This window comes from Mytilus galloprovincialis, chromosome 3 (genome assembly GCF_965363235.1).
Source record: "Mytilus galloprovincialis chromosome 3, xbMytGall1.hap1.1, whole genome shotgun sequence".
NCBI classification, from domain to species: domain Eukaryota; kingdom Metazoa; phylum Mollusca; class Bivalvia; order Mytilida; family Mytilidae; genus Mytilus; species Mytilus galloprovincialis.
The window spans coordinates 72,089,510-72,106,385 of NC_134840.1; the positions used below are offsets into that span (position 1 = coordinate 72,089,510).

General features: G+C 31.9%; 1 protein-coding gene across 2 annotated transcripts in view; it reads right to left on the reverse strand.

The window, feature by feature from the left end:
• Positions 1-1,115: 1,115 nt before the first annotated feature.
• Positions 1,116-16,876, reverse strand: part of LOC143068853 (claspin-like) — a 39,961-nt gene continuing 24,200 nt past the window's right edge. For both annotated transcript variants that reach the window (XM_076243194.1, XM_076243193.1), the window contains exons 23-32: positions 15,677-15,794; positions 14,923-15,029; positions 14,327-14,370; positions 13,622-13,751; positions 13,028-13,146; positions 12,363-12,490; positions 11,987-12,056; positions 9,589-9,680; positions 8,418-8,564; positions 1,116-4,017 (exon numbers count right to left, since the gene is read on the reverse strand). In XM_076243194.1, the coding sequence (XP_076099309.1) occupies positions 3,895-4,017; positions 8,418-8,564; positions 9,589-9,680; positions 11,987-12,056; positions 12,363-12,490; positions 13,028-13,146; positions 13,622-13,751; positions 14,327-14,370; positions 14,923-15,029; positions 15,677-15,794 (1,078 nt within the window). In that variant the 3' untranslated portion in view covers positions 1,116-3,894. The remainder of the gene's footprint in view (positions 4,018-8,417; positions 8,565-9,588; positions 9,681-11,986; positions 12,057-12,362; positions 12,491-13,027; positions 13,147-13,621; positions 13,752-14,326; positions 14,371-14,922; positions 15,030-15,676; positions 15,795-16,876) is intronic.

Genomic DNA, 16,876 nt, shown 5'->3' on the forward strand with positions numbered 1-16,876 from the left:
ATTAAAACAAAACATTGCCAGATTTTCATTGTGCTAGTTCACACAGAAATTCACAGCAAGACCAGACAGTATACTATTCCTGGGAAGACTGACGCCCTACATTGACTTATTTTTTGGACAACAGCCCAACATTTACCCTCACCCCTAAACCACAATTTTAAAGTAATATGTGTGACTGGGTATCATAACATCCACGTTTGAAGCTCAAGAGGCCACTAAAGCGGTTGAAATATTCAAACTCCATCTTTCATTATAATGGAGAGACATTTCTCATCATGAAAACAGAACTAGACAATATGAACATCAGACTAAGGTTGAAAGACTGACTGACCAGGTCTTTCAGTCAATAAACGTTTTACTTAGTACTCATTGAAAGGTTGTGTTAGAAGCACCAAATCAAGTTAACGATTGGTTGATTTCAAGTTTAATTTCGATAAAAGAACTCAACCTCAATCAAATAAACTCATCACAGATACCAGGACTAAATTTAGTATATACGCCAGACGCTACAAGACTCATCACTCAGTGACGCTCGAATCCAAAAAAAAAGTTTTAAAAGGCCAAATAAAGTACGAAGTTGAAGAGCATTGAGGACCAAAATTCCTAAAAGTTTTGCCAAATACAGTTAAGGTAATCTATGCCTGAGGTAGAAAAGCCTTAGTATTTCAAAAAAATCAAAAATTTGTAAACAGTAAATCTATAAATATAACCATATTAATGACAATTCATGTCAGCACAAAAAGCGCTGACTACTGGGCTTGTGATTTATACTTTTTTATGGTTGTAAAGCTAGGTCTCATCAAACCTCATCACAAAAATTTTGAATTTGCAATGAAAATGCATCAATGAATTCAAGCAAATGCTAGATGGTACTGTTTTAGGGGCAGCATGTCCACAAGGATTGGTATTGAACCAGTAATTGTGATATAAACCCAAACACTTATTTCTGTGTGCACTACAAAATAACTATTGCAGACATTATTGATGAAGAGTTGAGCTGCTGCACATTACTCTTAAAGAGTTACACAAAGAACCATTTCCCCATTTCTGATCTATTTAGGTTCTTGATTTAATGGATTTTTATGGACAAGTTTTTTTTTTTTTTTTGGGGGGGGGGGGAGGGTCATTAAAAAAGTTTTAAAAACAATTGGATTGACCAAATTTGTACATTCACACACAAAACTGATCAACTCTTTGTTGATTCTCAATTTTTGCACTTTTTTTTATTTGATACATCAAGTTTGTATTGGAACTTTGAGTATACAATACAAACATTATTTTTAAGTAACTTGAACAAGATGTTTTCATATGGTCAATATAATACTTTCGTACTTCACAAACTCTTTAATATTGTACAAAGCACATTGTTAAGGTTCATCTATACACTTTAGACAAAAATGGCTGTGTTTACACCATGAAATTTTCTGTGTACAGACAGAACTGTGTAGTTTGAAAAAATTTAAAGCCTGGCAGTACCTAGATATACAAGTTGTTTTTGTTTTGTGTTTTAAAAAGATAAACATTTTCGTTCCTTGCCTCAGTTGGTGTAAAAATAAACAAAGACTGGTTAAATCTTAGAGATGGTGTCTCTTAGCAAGCTCCGGTAATGATTGTATTGTAACATATTGATTTAAATGGACAATAGAGCGAGTTGAACTGTTTGATATCTACTCATCGTGTTTGAGGGTCATAAAGGGTATAAATCATATAGTTATATATAAAGTATATTATAATGGTTGTGTGGCGTTCTAAACTAGATTTTTTGAATTGTAAATGGTTTTTCGTCTAATCTAAAACAGCTGGGATGTAAAATAGTTATCCCACTCGTACTTGGTGTGTCAGTGTAAGATCATCCTCTGGCCTCCAGCCATCGGTGTGATATTACACTGACACACTGCGTCCTTGTGGGAAAACTATTAAGGACTGTATCAAAAAAAACTCAGGTGTTTATTTTACCATATTCTATGGCAAGGAAAGAAAATGTTCATCAAAATCCATAAAGTGTTTTAACTTTTTAGAACATAAATTAGATGTAACATTTATTTATCTTTTAAAACTTTTTTCAAATTACAGTTTTTTCGGTACTCAGACAAAGTTTCATGGTGTAAACACTGCCATTTTTTATTAAAGTGTATAGGTGAACCTTAAGTTGCTACAACTTTCTAGAGCATAGAATTCATAAGAAAAATATACTTAATCAGGTGACTACTGTAAATTCAGAAATTATTGCAAGGTTTTTATTATTGCGATAAATGCAACAGAACTATAAACACAATAATTTAAACTTGCATTTTGAAATGTTTTAAATGAATTAAACAGAATTCTTCTCAAAATCGTACAAATTAAAATCGCATTTAAGTTTAAAATGACAAAATCGCAATAATAAATACACCCAATAATTTCCGAATTTACAGTATTTGATTTCTCAGTTCACCAAAAAATATCTACTTCCATAATCGAAATTCTGGGCCCTCTAAAGCTTACTATAAATATGAAGCATGGGTTTTGCTCATTGTTGAAGGCTCTACAACACCCTTTTGTTGTTTGCATCATCTTACTTTGGTCTAGATGGTTGTCTAATTGGCAATCTGACCATATTGCCTTATTTTTTTTATATTCAGACTGACTTTGAAGATGAACAAGATTTGAAAGGGCTGACAAGATGGAAAATTTCAGCTAACGGGTCAGTTTTTTAAAGCTTACTCATCACATACTGATAATTCAAGGAATAACTGTATACCAGCCTGGGTCAATAATTGATTTATCGTCACATTTTTAGTTTTCCAGCAGGGTGCTGGTAGAGCTAGATAATTGATATAAGTGACTGTTAAAATCACTTTTTTGTAGTGTTAACAAGGCTATTTTCCATAAATTTAATACTTCCAAGGGCATAACTCTGGTTACTTTTTTTTTTTTACTGAATACAAACAAGATTGCAAACACTGTAATATCTAAATTGATAGTAATACCTATGTTTTGCATATGGCAACATCGCAAGCATGAAAAAAATGGCACAAGTTGTCAAAATCTAAAAGATGTTGGTCTTACTTGCTCAAACAATGTGGATAAATTTCTGAATTTGGTGGAGAATGGCTACCTCAAAATGGGTGTGATATGGTCATCAATATATTTTTTTTCACAAAAGATTTGCATATAACTTAACAAAACAAGACATGACTAACATCACACCTTCAACCAACTTAAAAACTAAGTAAAGCACTTTATTCACTGTATTTTTAAAATTGTAATACTTCTGATATAAATATATATATATTTACATAAATTATACATAGCATATTTTTTCAAAAAAATGTTACATGGTATTTTGGTACATTATTCATCTCAAATAAGTACAAATATAATACAATGTTAAATGGACAGTCTTTTTCCAGACTCATAAATATGATCACATCACATTAAAATGTGAATTCTTCTGTGAATTGCAATTCTGCACCGTGTACAAATAAAAAAATATTTAAATTTAAGGATACAGCCAAGGCCTTCAATGTTTATCATCCTCATAATAATAATGAGAGCAATATAGTAAAACATCAAGTTGAAATGATCAATATAAAGGGATTTAGCTATTTTTGAGCACAAATATTTGTAGAGGTATCTTCTGACGGTCAATTTTTAAATATTTTTGAGTCATGATCTTCACAAAATCTTTTACGCTTTTAGGTTTAAGGATAAAATCTGGGTTGTTCATCTACACTACTTCAGCAGTAGTTGCATATTTCTAAGTATGGTATTTCTCCTAAAGCATCACTAAAACTGAAATGAAAGAGTCATTGATGAAACAAATATTGTTTTAAAAGTCATGAATGTACAAACAGTTGTACTGCTTATGTCTTCAAAAGCACATCCAGAGATCTTTGCATTTAGAAATGAATCTTACAAATGATTAAATATGCTACTCTGAGAAAATGAAGCACTTCGTTCTAATCTTGGTTTTTTAGCAGCTGGTTGCATGCTTGTCGATCTCTTTACTTTAGGTTCTGCAGGAGCTGGCATGGCCTATAAAATAAAATGTCAATCAATATATCATTCTTCAAGTGTATCCAAATAAAAATATTCTTTAATCTTTCACTAGTGTTTTTTTAAATGTATAAAATTAAGAAGAAATTATGTATTATAGTGCCTAACAAGATTTTGTGAGGTAGACGAAATTGACTTTAAAACGATCGTATTGACTTTTGATGTGCAGAAATAGGCAGATCGGACATATTTTGACTTTAGTTACTTACTTCTTAAGTTTGGGATTAATTGTAATCAACATATTCCAATGAGACTGAAAAATGCTTTTTTTTTATTATGATAAATAATAATTTTACCTGCCGTAGTCGTGCGTAAAATATATTTCGGTATTTCTCTTACGAAAATGACTTGTTTAATGGAACAAAACGTATTATTTGTAAACTTTCTCTTTACTCTTCACAATAGGCTTTTAAAAATAACCTTTCAACTGTATATTCCGAAAATTTTGTGAAAATCGAATAAGTGGCAATTCTTACCTTTCATACCTTAACTTTCATTGATAAAACATAATATTGACTCGTCCAGTGTCAAGTTTGAAGGTCATTTTAGTTACCGTACACATTCATGCATGTTCTAATTAATCAATAGTCATGTATGAAAAGCATAAACAAGTTTGAAGGTAAACTAATAACAACTTAATCCAATCAAATTGCCTACGATTCAATAACAATGACCAGTCCACATCATAAAAATGTATAGGGGTAAACTGGGTAGGGAGAAAATGTCAGATATATTCAGTTCATTATTTTGCAATAACGAGTAAAAATTTGTTAACCAATAGATTTGTTATAATTTCATAATGCCCGCGTCACACTGTCCCGATTTTTACGCCGATGGCAACACGATTATGGAAATTTTCAAAATCGGGACTGATCGTATCCAGATCGCGCTATTCGTAGTGACATTTTTTACCATCGTAGAACCATCGGCCACTTTTTCTAGCCTTCGGGGACAACTTCGGGAAGGGTTCTAAATTTTTTAACATGTTAAAAAATCCCCGAAGGTGCATCCGATGTTGAGGGTTCGTATTGAGTTCGTATCACCATCCTAACCATCGTAATGTCACCGGGAACGCATCTTTGAACATCGTATTGCATTCGTGTTTTCATCGTTTCCATCGGACAGTTTTGACATTACGATGTCTACACGAATGAATCACGAATCTACCCGAATCTCTTACGATGGCAACACGACTTCGTGAAGACCTCGTAATCCCGTCGTGTTGCCATCAAATAAAAGTACGAAGGCGACAAGATGGAACTACGACGGCAATAAATCCAGCTAAATGTAAGTTAATGTTCGCGCTAAAATACATTTAAAGTGCCATGCGCGATATGCACTGGTCAGTCTAATACGACAGTTAAGGAAGACGTTCACAAAACATGGCGCTCATATCATATGATTCTATGAGAACAAGAAAGGCGACAGCGTTGTTTCTATTAATTCAAATGGAACAAGAAGAGCAGGTATTACAGGCTCAGGATTTACTTTTACAAATAAAATATTATTTTTTGTCAATTTTTCATATCAAATAACATAATGAAAATCATAAACGCGCCTCGTATACCAACACTGCAGGTACACGTATATAGGGAAACCAACTTTTTCTTCATTATTTTGATTTTTTATGTATCGTCTGAGATGTTGTCACACGAATGTTTACTCCATAAACATTTTGTTTTCTATATGTCATATTTTGCCGCATTTGTTGCTTTCCCCACATCCTTCCTTTAGTCTATATTATTATGATAAATAGTTCTCCTGGAAAGAGCTCTTTTTGAAAAAAAGGGATCAACGAACCCAATACCTTACCTTTAAGATAGATTAGTAAACATGGGCATAATTATGGGTGATTATTCAGACTAGTACACAGATTTTACAGTTCAAACAAGGCAATGCCGAGCGTGGCATCCCCTCGTATGTAACATATTGGGGACAAATATGGACACTATATTTGTATATGCCACATGCAGAAAATGGTAAATTGAATACGCATATTTGATACATAAACTATTTTTTTAGAAATCAACCAAATTATTCAGTAACTGGAAATACCCACGGTCTTCCGTCTTATGATTAAACCAAAAATTAAATGTACAATATAATATATATTCAATATTGATCAAACAATTTAAAACGCGTGATGCCTTTGGCATATAATTTTAATGCGTCGTAAGCTGTACACGACGTCTTTAGACATCGTATGGCCATCGCGCCATCATCGTAATCCATCGTGTAGCCTTCGTGATCCATCTTGTAGGCTTCGGCTGAGATATGAAGCTTAAATACCGTCTTCGGTTAACCTTCGTATGTCCATCTTTTGCTATCGTATATACTTTCGGCACCCTTGTATAGACTTCGTTATTCATCGTAATTGCTTCGGTCACTTTGTGGTATTTTAACGAGATCGGGACCAACTTCGTACGAACTTACAATTTTCGCATTCGGGTGTCCATCGTATATAAAAATCGGGACAGTGTGACGCGGGCATTAACATGTCGTTATGTATTGGTATATTTTTTGGATCTTTCATTAGCGTATTTAAGGCTGTAGAAAGTTTGGCCTTCAAAAGTCAACATAATCATTGACTTTATAAAGAAAATTCGCCTTTTTAAAACATTGAATGTTTCACAAATAATACGCGACAACAAAGCAAAATCATTTCTTAAAACACTGCAAAAAAATTAATTCTGATTGATGCAGTGACATTGTCATAAATTGCACTGGAGTGAACAGTGGTACATCAAACGTCGACTTCCCTCACACAATGTTATCACACACTATAGCCTGCACTGGTAATGCCATGTTCCTAAAATGCAAATTCTTTACAAGGCTTTCATAGAGTTTTATTCATGGAAATGTCCATAGATCTGACACAGATTCACAATAAATCAAAATATCCTTAAATAAATATTTGAAATTACAAGTGTGGTTCATAAAGACAAGCTCCTTTTCAATCTTCTGATTTTTGAAACAATTAAACGAAGGAAGAGTTTTCAAAAGCTGATTTATCCTAATCCTGATGTTTTGGATATTATTTGTCACAGGACAATATCTTGATATAGTAGTAGTAGTGCTTTGTAATCTCGTATGTCATATTGAAAATTCCCAATTATCGATTTTTTTTATTTGTTTGACCTAAAAGTTGCATGGCAATGATCATGCGCAGTATAGATAACATACAGGAATATTTATTATTCCAATCAATGGCCCTTGATGGACAGCATAACATGTACATATAAAACAATACATCATGATTTGTAACAGAAAACATTTTTATAAACTAAAATGAAACATTAAAAAAAAGTTCAGACAGATGTTATTATCTTCATTCTATAAAAATCATATACATTTAATTCCAGGCAGGATCAGAACCATAAAGTCATTTCAACTATCATTGTTATTACATACATTAATTAACATTTCGTCTAATATCTAGACATGTAATAATATAGCTCCCTAAATATTTAAGTACAGACAAATTTTCATTAGTAAATAACCAAACAAATTTTGCCTCATTTGAAAGATGTATAAAATTAGGACAAATACAGTTTATCTCCATGAAAAATATCTTCCTATCATTTTTGTATGCTGGACAACTAGTTATAAAATGTTGTTCATCTTTACCCAGATTTAGAGTACATTTCTTACAAAGTCTTTGGTCTCTTTCTATATATAATGTTTTATATCTGTCTCTTTCTATTTTGAGATCATGTGCACTGATTCTATTTTGAGATCATGTGCACTGATTCTAATTTTACATATGGCACTTCTCAATTGAAAATTGTTTAAAAATAGATACATTTCTTTCGAAAAACAAGTTTTAAGTTTGAAATAAGTATCTAATTTACTACTCTGTGTATCTATTCTTTTTGTGCTCCAAAATTTTACAAAACTATTACAAAGTTTTTGCTGAACTGACTTGATAAAAAAGTTGAGCTTCACCTCCAAATTATGAATATTCAGCTTTTTAAAAATGAAATGTTTTTGTTACACATATAGGTATCATACAGTAAACCATCTTTCATATTCTTTATTCTCAACTAATATTTTAGCATTAATAATACAACTGAAAAATATAAAGGGAATCTACCAAGCTCTCCTAGCACAGCTAGGTTAGAAGACTTTTTGTTCACACCTAATATATACTTCATATATCTTAAATTGGATTTATCTAAAAAAAAAAAATCATTCATATAAATGTGCTGTAATAAATATTCACTTTCTTTCTGGCATGCTGCAGAGCTAGTTTTAAACATACCTGTAATTTCACTGCCATACATTAAAAAAATATGATATATGTAACTTGAAAAGAAATCACTATTTAATGCAAAATACAGGAGACTTGTGCTTAAACACATATACATTTGTAAATTTACCTGAGAGTCTTTATCAGGGGAGATCACTTGGAAGGTAAATTTCCCAGAACTCCTAGCACCTGAAGGATTAACTGTTGGTTTTGCCATATTAGCTATCTTTGCAAGAGTATCCTTATCTCTGCATAAAAATGATCCTCTTCTTTGAGTCTGAAATGTATCCAACAAAAGTATATATGGAGATAAGAAATTTATACTAAAAAACAAAGCAATCACAAAAATGATGACAATCACTTAACAGGGCAAAATTTATTCGTTTATAGTGTATAAATGTACATTTTTTGATTGAGTTAAGCCTGCCAATTGATATTTTACCATGTTTCTCTATGTTGTGATGTTATGCTATTGTTTCAGAAAAACGTTTAATCACGCTGCAAATGTTTGCACCTGTCCTTAGTCAGGAATCTGATGTACAGTAGTTGTCGTTTGTTTATGTAATTTATACGTGTTTCTTGTTTTTTTTATTTTATATAGATTAGACGTTTGGTTTTCCTGTTTGAATGGTTTTACACTAGTAATTTTTGGGCCCTTTTAACTTGTTGTTCGGTGTGAGCCAAGCCACCCTGTTAAAGGCCGTACATTGACCTATAATGATTTACTTTTTTTAAAATTTTTATTTGGATGGAGAGGTGTCTCATTGGCACTCACACCACATCTTCCTATATCTATTTGGATGGAGAGGTGTCTCATTGGCACTCACACCACATCTTCCTATATCTATTTGGATGGAGAGGTGTCTCATTGGCACTCACACCACATCTTCCTATATCTATTGGATGGAGAGGTGTCTCATTGGCACTCACACCACATCTTCCTATATCTATTGGATGGAGAGGTGTCTCATTGGCACTCACACCACATCTTCCTATATCAATATGATTTTTAACTGCACATACATTGTAGGAATCTAAATTTAATAATTTTGGCTGTTTCTCTGATAAATAGGTTTTCATATATATTGGAAATGTTCATGCTCATTTGCTTCATATCTTTCTTCCACTGAATTATGATTTTATGAATTCAAGTATAGGTAATATGTGTTCATGTGAAATTATGAAAAACTTTTAAAACAAACTCATAGCAAGCATGTGTATACCTTGCATATAGAATAAACAAGCATTTTAAAAGAGCAAATAACACAAAGAAATGGTTTAAAGATATACTGAATACTTACAGATGATAATTTTGGGACAGGTAAAGCTGTGGACTGTTTCCCTGTTTTGGCAGGAACAGGTTCTGGTTTCTTTAACAAAGTAGAATCAGAATCTGTAAAGGAAGCACATAACTGTCAGTCATATATATTTTTACTGCAACTGTTAAAGGGGTACAACTCTGACTAAATTATCAGGACAAAATAATACCTTGCTTTGATATAAAATCTTGTTAGGCCACACCAATTTAATTCCTTGTTCGACGGACTCGCCCGCACCTTTTTTTTTCAAAGCAGAATTTTTATATTTTTTTTATATTCCAACTTCCCGCATCCAGAAATGTAATCGTGTCCATTTCCCACACCGTTTTTTTTTTGTAAATAATATAAACAGATATTTGCACTTGTTTTTATAATCACAATCTAACATGTATTTATAACGATTTAAACATATAAGCACCCAAGTACACTGTGTCAATGTCTGTGATAATATTTGATTCAGCATGAAACCCATTTATCCCAAATGGGAGTGCTCCGATATATTAGAAAACAGAAGAAAATACCTGTACAGAACAAAACATTGGTTTCCTTCCCCCTTACTTAGATTCCCTCTCAAAATATGTTCGTTGTTAGAAATAAACTTCAAAGAACTTCGGAAAGAAATGCCTTCAACTGCAATATGCTGGCGATACAAAACTATCCATACCCCCTGCATGTTTATGCACCTGTCCTGATTGATTCAGGGGCCTGTTGTTCAGCAGTTAGATATCGTCAAATGATATCGGATATGTTCCTTATGTTGTAACTACAATCCCCTTCCCTTTCATGAATATGACCTACCGAATTAAGACTATTTACCGGATTTGTAATCACATAAGCAACACGACGGGTGCCACATGTGGAGCAGGATCTGCTTACCCTTCCGGAGCACCTGAGATCACCCCTAGGTTTTGGTGGGATTCGTGTTGTTTATTCTTTAGTTTTCTATGTTGTGTCGTGTGTACTATTGTTTTTCTGTTTGCCTTTTTCATTTTTAGCCATGGCGTTGTCAGTTTGTTTTAGATTTATGAGTTTGACTGTCCCTTTGGTATCTTTCGTCCCTCTTTGATGTTCATAAATATTATTTGGTATTTTCCCGTTTGTATATATATAAATTAGATCGTTGGTTTTCCTGTTCGAATTGTGTACACTTATAATTTTGGGGTCCCTTATAGCTTGCTGTTTGGTCTGGGTCAAAGCTCTGCTGTACGTACTATGACCTGTATTTGCTATTGTCCCTCAGAAGGGCACATATGGGGTCATTTTACTGTTGTAAAAAGAAACTTGAAGAAATACCAAGGATTGGCATAGTGTTACTATACAAATCCTTTGAAGAACTTAAAAAAATTAACTAAAAGAGAGGAGAAATACATCATATTTAAATAATTTTAAACAACATTACTATGATTCTTAAAGAGAATTATTTATATTATTTATTTTGAATAATATTAAAGTAAATGTGTTAACATTGTGTTAAGTCCAGGAATATTACAAAATTCTTGGGCATGTTTTGACCATTTAATACCAGATAGATATACAGTTCTTTGGGAAAATATGAGCTCTTTTGTACTAAAAAGTTTTATTTACAAAAAAATATATTGTACCTTATATTGACCCCTCATAAAAAGGATATTTATAAAATTGAGGGGCTGTTCCCAACCTAATTATGACTTGGATGGAGAATTGTCTCATTAAGTGGCACACATACATATGCCAAATCTAATTATTCAATTATTTATTGGTGAACAGGGAAAAATACTTCATAAATTAAAGAAATGTCAAAGTACAAGTGATAAATCAAGTTTTAATATTGTCAAAACCTATTATTTTATGTTTACAAAAAAAAAATATAATTGCTCGCCTTTACTTTTCAAGCTTCGCCTCAAAAATTTGCAAAATAAATATTTTTTTATTAAAATTTTCAAATCGCTCGCTCGCCCCAATTTTTGGAGTCCAAAAATCCGTAGAACAAGAAATTAAATTGGTGTGGCCTTACACATAGAATTCTAAACTTCAAAAATCAAACATAACTTCAAGCACAAACAAAAGTTCAATTTCCCTGTCAAAAATAACTTTCTATGTCAAACTATCCATAGTCTTAAAATAAATTATTACTTTTACATTTTTTTTAAGATAGGTTTAAATTATGGTGAACTTAGTTTTTGCTTTAGGATGAATGTAATAATGGCAAATATCTTCACTTGAACAAAGATTTTTTTACATTCTACTGAAAAAAAGAAAGTATCTCTGCCCTAAAAACCTTATTTTTGTTTAAACATTTCATAGTATAGTCCTTTTTTTGCAACTAATGATTATCTTTTCTTCATATTTGTCTTATTCTTTAAAAAAAAAAAAAACATTTTTGAAGGATCACACTACATACCTCTTCTCTTTAAAAATACTTTTCCCAATTTCAAAAACTGGCTATCTTCATCTTCACCCTTTTCATTCTCCTAAAATTATTAGTATATTATTTCTTCAACCTTTATTATACAGTTGTAATAAGGCAACAGAATATGAGAACCACAATCAATAAAAAATAAATTTTGGAAGGAAGTACTTCTCTATATAACTGAACATGATCATGATGAAGTACATTTATAAACCTGGCATTACATGGGTTGTCCAAGATTAGAATTTTCCTAGAATTTGAACAGAAATTTCATTAATTTTTCCGCACATTACAATCTGGTCGTGTATTTTTACAATGATCAATTCGCATTTAAATTTTGAATTCGTGAATAATCTTCGGTACTGACCATCTGCTGTTCTTGAAGCCATTTTTCTCTCTCAAATCTATCTTTTCTCCATTTTGCCTCTTCTCCTTCCTCGTCTTCTTTCTCTTCATCAGACTGATCATAAAACATATCCTGCTGTGTGTCATCATCTGATGGGAGAAAAAGAAGGTTAATTGTGCATTCATCAATATTTGAGGGGTTCCATTTTGAGTGGATTTCATGGGTAACCTGGCTGAACCACAGATTTGTATACTTAAATTTTTAAAAGTAAAGACAGATTTTCACTGTGTGAAGTAAATAAAGTTTAAAGTTAATAAATGAAAAATGTGTCCATGATGTCTACACTTGCATATAAAATAAAATGGGACATGACTCTAGAACGGAAAGAGTGATGCAACCCAAATTGAAAGGAAACTAATTGTGGGACGATAGTAACACTTAATGCCCATCCACTGTATCAGGGGCATGAAAAATAAAACTTTTGGATATGTGCAGAAATAAAGACACTCTTTTTCAGCTGTCTCAAATATGACAATAATATCACCAATAAACAGGAAAATTACACCCAAAATTCACCAAGTAAACTTGTAAAGATTGAAAAATTATCAGAGCAAATACTTAGCACAAACTATGTAGTTTTTCCACTCTAAAAAACAAGTCTGTAAGAATAAGATATTAATATTTACCAATTCCACTCCACTTAAACCTCCTCAGTCTGCCAGCGTCCGAGTGTAAATCTCCATCAGGGAGGTACATTTCCTGGAATCTCATTAATTCACGTTTGTCATCATCTATCAATTGTTTCCTACCAAATATAATAAACAATATGACATCTCATAAAAAAAATAATTCTTGATGAAAATAATGTAGATCACTTTATAGTTAATTCATAGAAAGATTGTCTATTAAGACAATATTATATTAGGCGTATACTGTTATTTTAAGAGTCCAATCATCAAATTTTATTTTCAAATCCCAAAATCATGTTGATTAACTGAAACACTTTAAGTTTCTTTTGACCATCAAACTGAGGATTGCCTAAATATTTTGTCCACTAACTGAAAGACTCTAAAATCTTTTGACCCTATATTCTTATAAATGCCTAAATATTATGTCCCATAACTGAAAGACTTTTTACTTATCTTTCGACTATTGCATATTATAGCATATATCAGTATATTGTGTCCTATAACTTAAAAACTTAAGTATACTTTGACCATTAAATTTCAAGGCTGCCTAAATGATATTAAAACAAAGATTCTTTGAATGTTTAAACTTACAAATGAGCTCGACCAACTTGGTCCCTAAGTTCATCTTCTGTGGCAGTAACATCAGCATCTCCTAATTCTGCCTCCATGATATCATCTTCCTCAGCTAGATCTATGTTCTCGTCACTGTCATATTCACTACCTAAACATATTACAATGAACAAATTATCAATACATACATTCCCAACACTATCATATTTTTAGCCACATACATGACATCTCATTACCAAGATCAAGTTAGGTTTGTCAAAGACACAGCAACCAGAAGAAATTTACAGGGCTATATACACTGTTCACAAAAGATGGGTGACTTTTGTCAATTCCCACAAAAAAAGTGTAAATAATTTGCAGATTTTTAAGCTCACTATTTCTACATAATCAAAAATATTTTAAGCTAGTCTCTTTTCAAAAAAATCCATGACAAATTTGAATGTACCAACATTTCAGATCCTTCAACTTAACATTTTGGTTCATTATTCTCATCCATAATATGCTAGAAATATTTGTTGTTTGACATGAAGGAATTAACAGATAATAAAATCAAATTCACTTAATGTTTCATGTGCTGAATGTATGAAATATTGATCTATGATAAAGAAATAGCCTTAAAGAAAAAGTTGCTTTTTTTAATTTTGCATTTTTATCTATTGTGTGCTTCTTTTTGTGTGTGTTTTTTTTTTACACATATAAGATTCACAATATGTGTGCTGTAAATACCCGACAATTCTGCTTCCTCATCAACAAACTCTTTCCTGATTTTTCTACAATGAAAAGAATAAAATACAATATCAATTCACATTCCATTGATAATGCAACTAACAAGATGTATGGCTAGCAATACACACTTAACTCTCAATATTGTTGACTTAAATTGAAGTGCATGAAAAAATATCTGAAAATTTGTCACAATGTACAGCATAACTAAATGAAGCTTTGTGCCATGTGTCAAGCTTTGTCTTGTAATTGCAGAAAAATGTGAAAGAAATGTTTCTGACAGACAAAAACCAAAGATAACCAGTATTGCTCCTCTTTTGGAGCATAGCTATGATTCCGGTGACAGTAGCTTACAGATGTTATAATGTATTTGGAAGGGGAATATATGTGTAAATATTCACTTTCTTATCTTTCTTGTCCTCTACAAATAATTATGTCTATGGCAATCATACAATATATTCCTTTTTTTTGCAACCCTTCAAAATGAGCATGTATGTAATATATTTCACTTGATATAAATTATTAAGAAGAACATCTACAGCATACAAATATGCCATATCCTTGTTGTAAAAGGTTTTTCATCTTTGAAACATAATTACCCAGTCTTTCCAGATACCAGTCCTTGAAATGGGCGAATGTTTTCTTCTGAGTGAACTGAATTAGTATCATTATCTTCATTATCTGGCTCATCATCACTGAAGGTTTTCTTAAATGTAAAATAGATGGACATTCAGTAAAAAAAAATGAGTGTATTTCATGATTAATCTATGTGTGGTAAAATATCATAAGTTTATTACTACAATAACTTTTTTTTAAAATCATCCATGGTTTTGATATATTAAAGCTTTCATACAAATTGAAGGGGATTGAAAAGTATTGAAGGGAGACAACAAGAAAATTTAGGACTGATGGATGGATAGGCATGAAAGTTATATCATATTGTATGAGGCATAGTATTTGGTATGAATACTAACCTCACTGGTAAAATCTAACACTTAAATCACATGCAAACAAAATAAAACATTCAAATTTCCCTTAAATCTAAAATTGTAATTTTCCCTAAAATCTGAAATGTTTGCAGTACATGTGTTCTTAGTTTCAAGTTTATGTTACCACAACCTAATAATGGTAAACTTTTTTAAATCCAAAGCTTTAACCTGGGAATGCACTTAATTCACACTATCACATGACAGTTCTGTGAACTATAAAATTTGGGTCAAAACAATTGTTTGATTTATAATTATAAAACGTTTACAAAAAACTGATCATGTGTTTTAAGTTTCAAAATCATGTCACCCCATCTTCATGAACTTATACAAAGACCTTACTTCTTGTATACTAAGTTATATTTACCTTTTCTCTCTCATTAAACTCCTCCTCAGTATCACTAACCATATGTAGTGATGAATTACTGTCCTCGTCAAAATCAGCCTTACGTTTGATCCTAGATCTCTTCTGCGTGGCTTGTGTACTAAATAGAGAAAAGAGCACTGATATACTAAAATCTTGGTGCAAATATATCCTATAATTAAAAACAGTTTAAACAAGTGAAACTGTGAGCTACTGCTCTCTGATGATACCCCGGCCCAAATATTTAGGTAAACAGGAAGTTGTTATATGATGAATCTGAGAATACATCACATGGTAAAAAAATATAGTATCCAGTATAGTATACACCCACTTTTTTAAAGCTAAGGTATAATTACAATGCCTTATTTGGGCCTAAAATAAAATATTGTTTGTTTCTCCAATCCCGACCGACCCTGCAAAAACAGTGCTACACATAAAATTTTATTGTCAAAACTAAGTAGAAAATTATTTTATTCCTTTCTGATTTTCAGGCTTGCTGCATCGTTCGATATTGTTCAAGCTTTTTGGAAAAAAATACAATTATTTCCCTACCTACCTACCCACACCTTGCTTGGCAGGGTCGGGATTGGGGAAACAAACAAAATATTAATTTAGGCCTTGTACGCAGTATATTTTGAAATCACATCAATTTATCTTGAACTTATAACTGTTAATCAACAAATTTCCAAAATTTCAACTAAAATGATACAAAATTGAACAGGGATGTGTCCTTAGCACAAGGATGCCCCATCTGCACTATCATTTTCTATATCCATTGGACTGTGAAAATGGGCTTATAACTGTAATTTGGCATTAAAATTAGAAAGATCATATAGGGAACATGTTTTCTAAGTTTCAACTTCATCACAAGAGTGCACACGCTGAAATGTCTCGCCTTCTATACTAATCTTTGATATTATGTTGATAGTCCCAAGTATAAAGCTAAGCTTTATAACAACTGTCACATAAACTTAACATTAACCAAGATAATTAAACAAAGACCAATGAACCTTGAAAATGAGGTCAAGGTCAGATGAACCATGCCAGACAGACATATACAGCTAACAATGCTTCTATACAACATATATAGTTGAACTATTACTTATAGTTTAAGAAAAATAGACCAAACACAAAAACTTAACACTGTGCAATGAACCGTGAAAATGAGGTCACGGTCAAATAAAACCTGCGCGACTAACATAA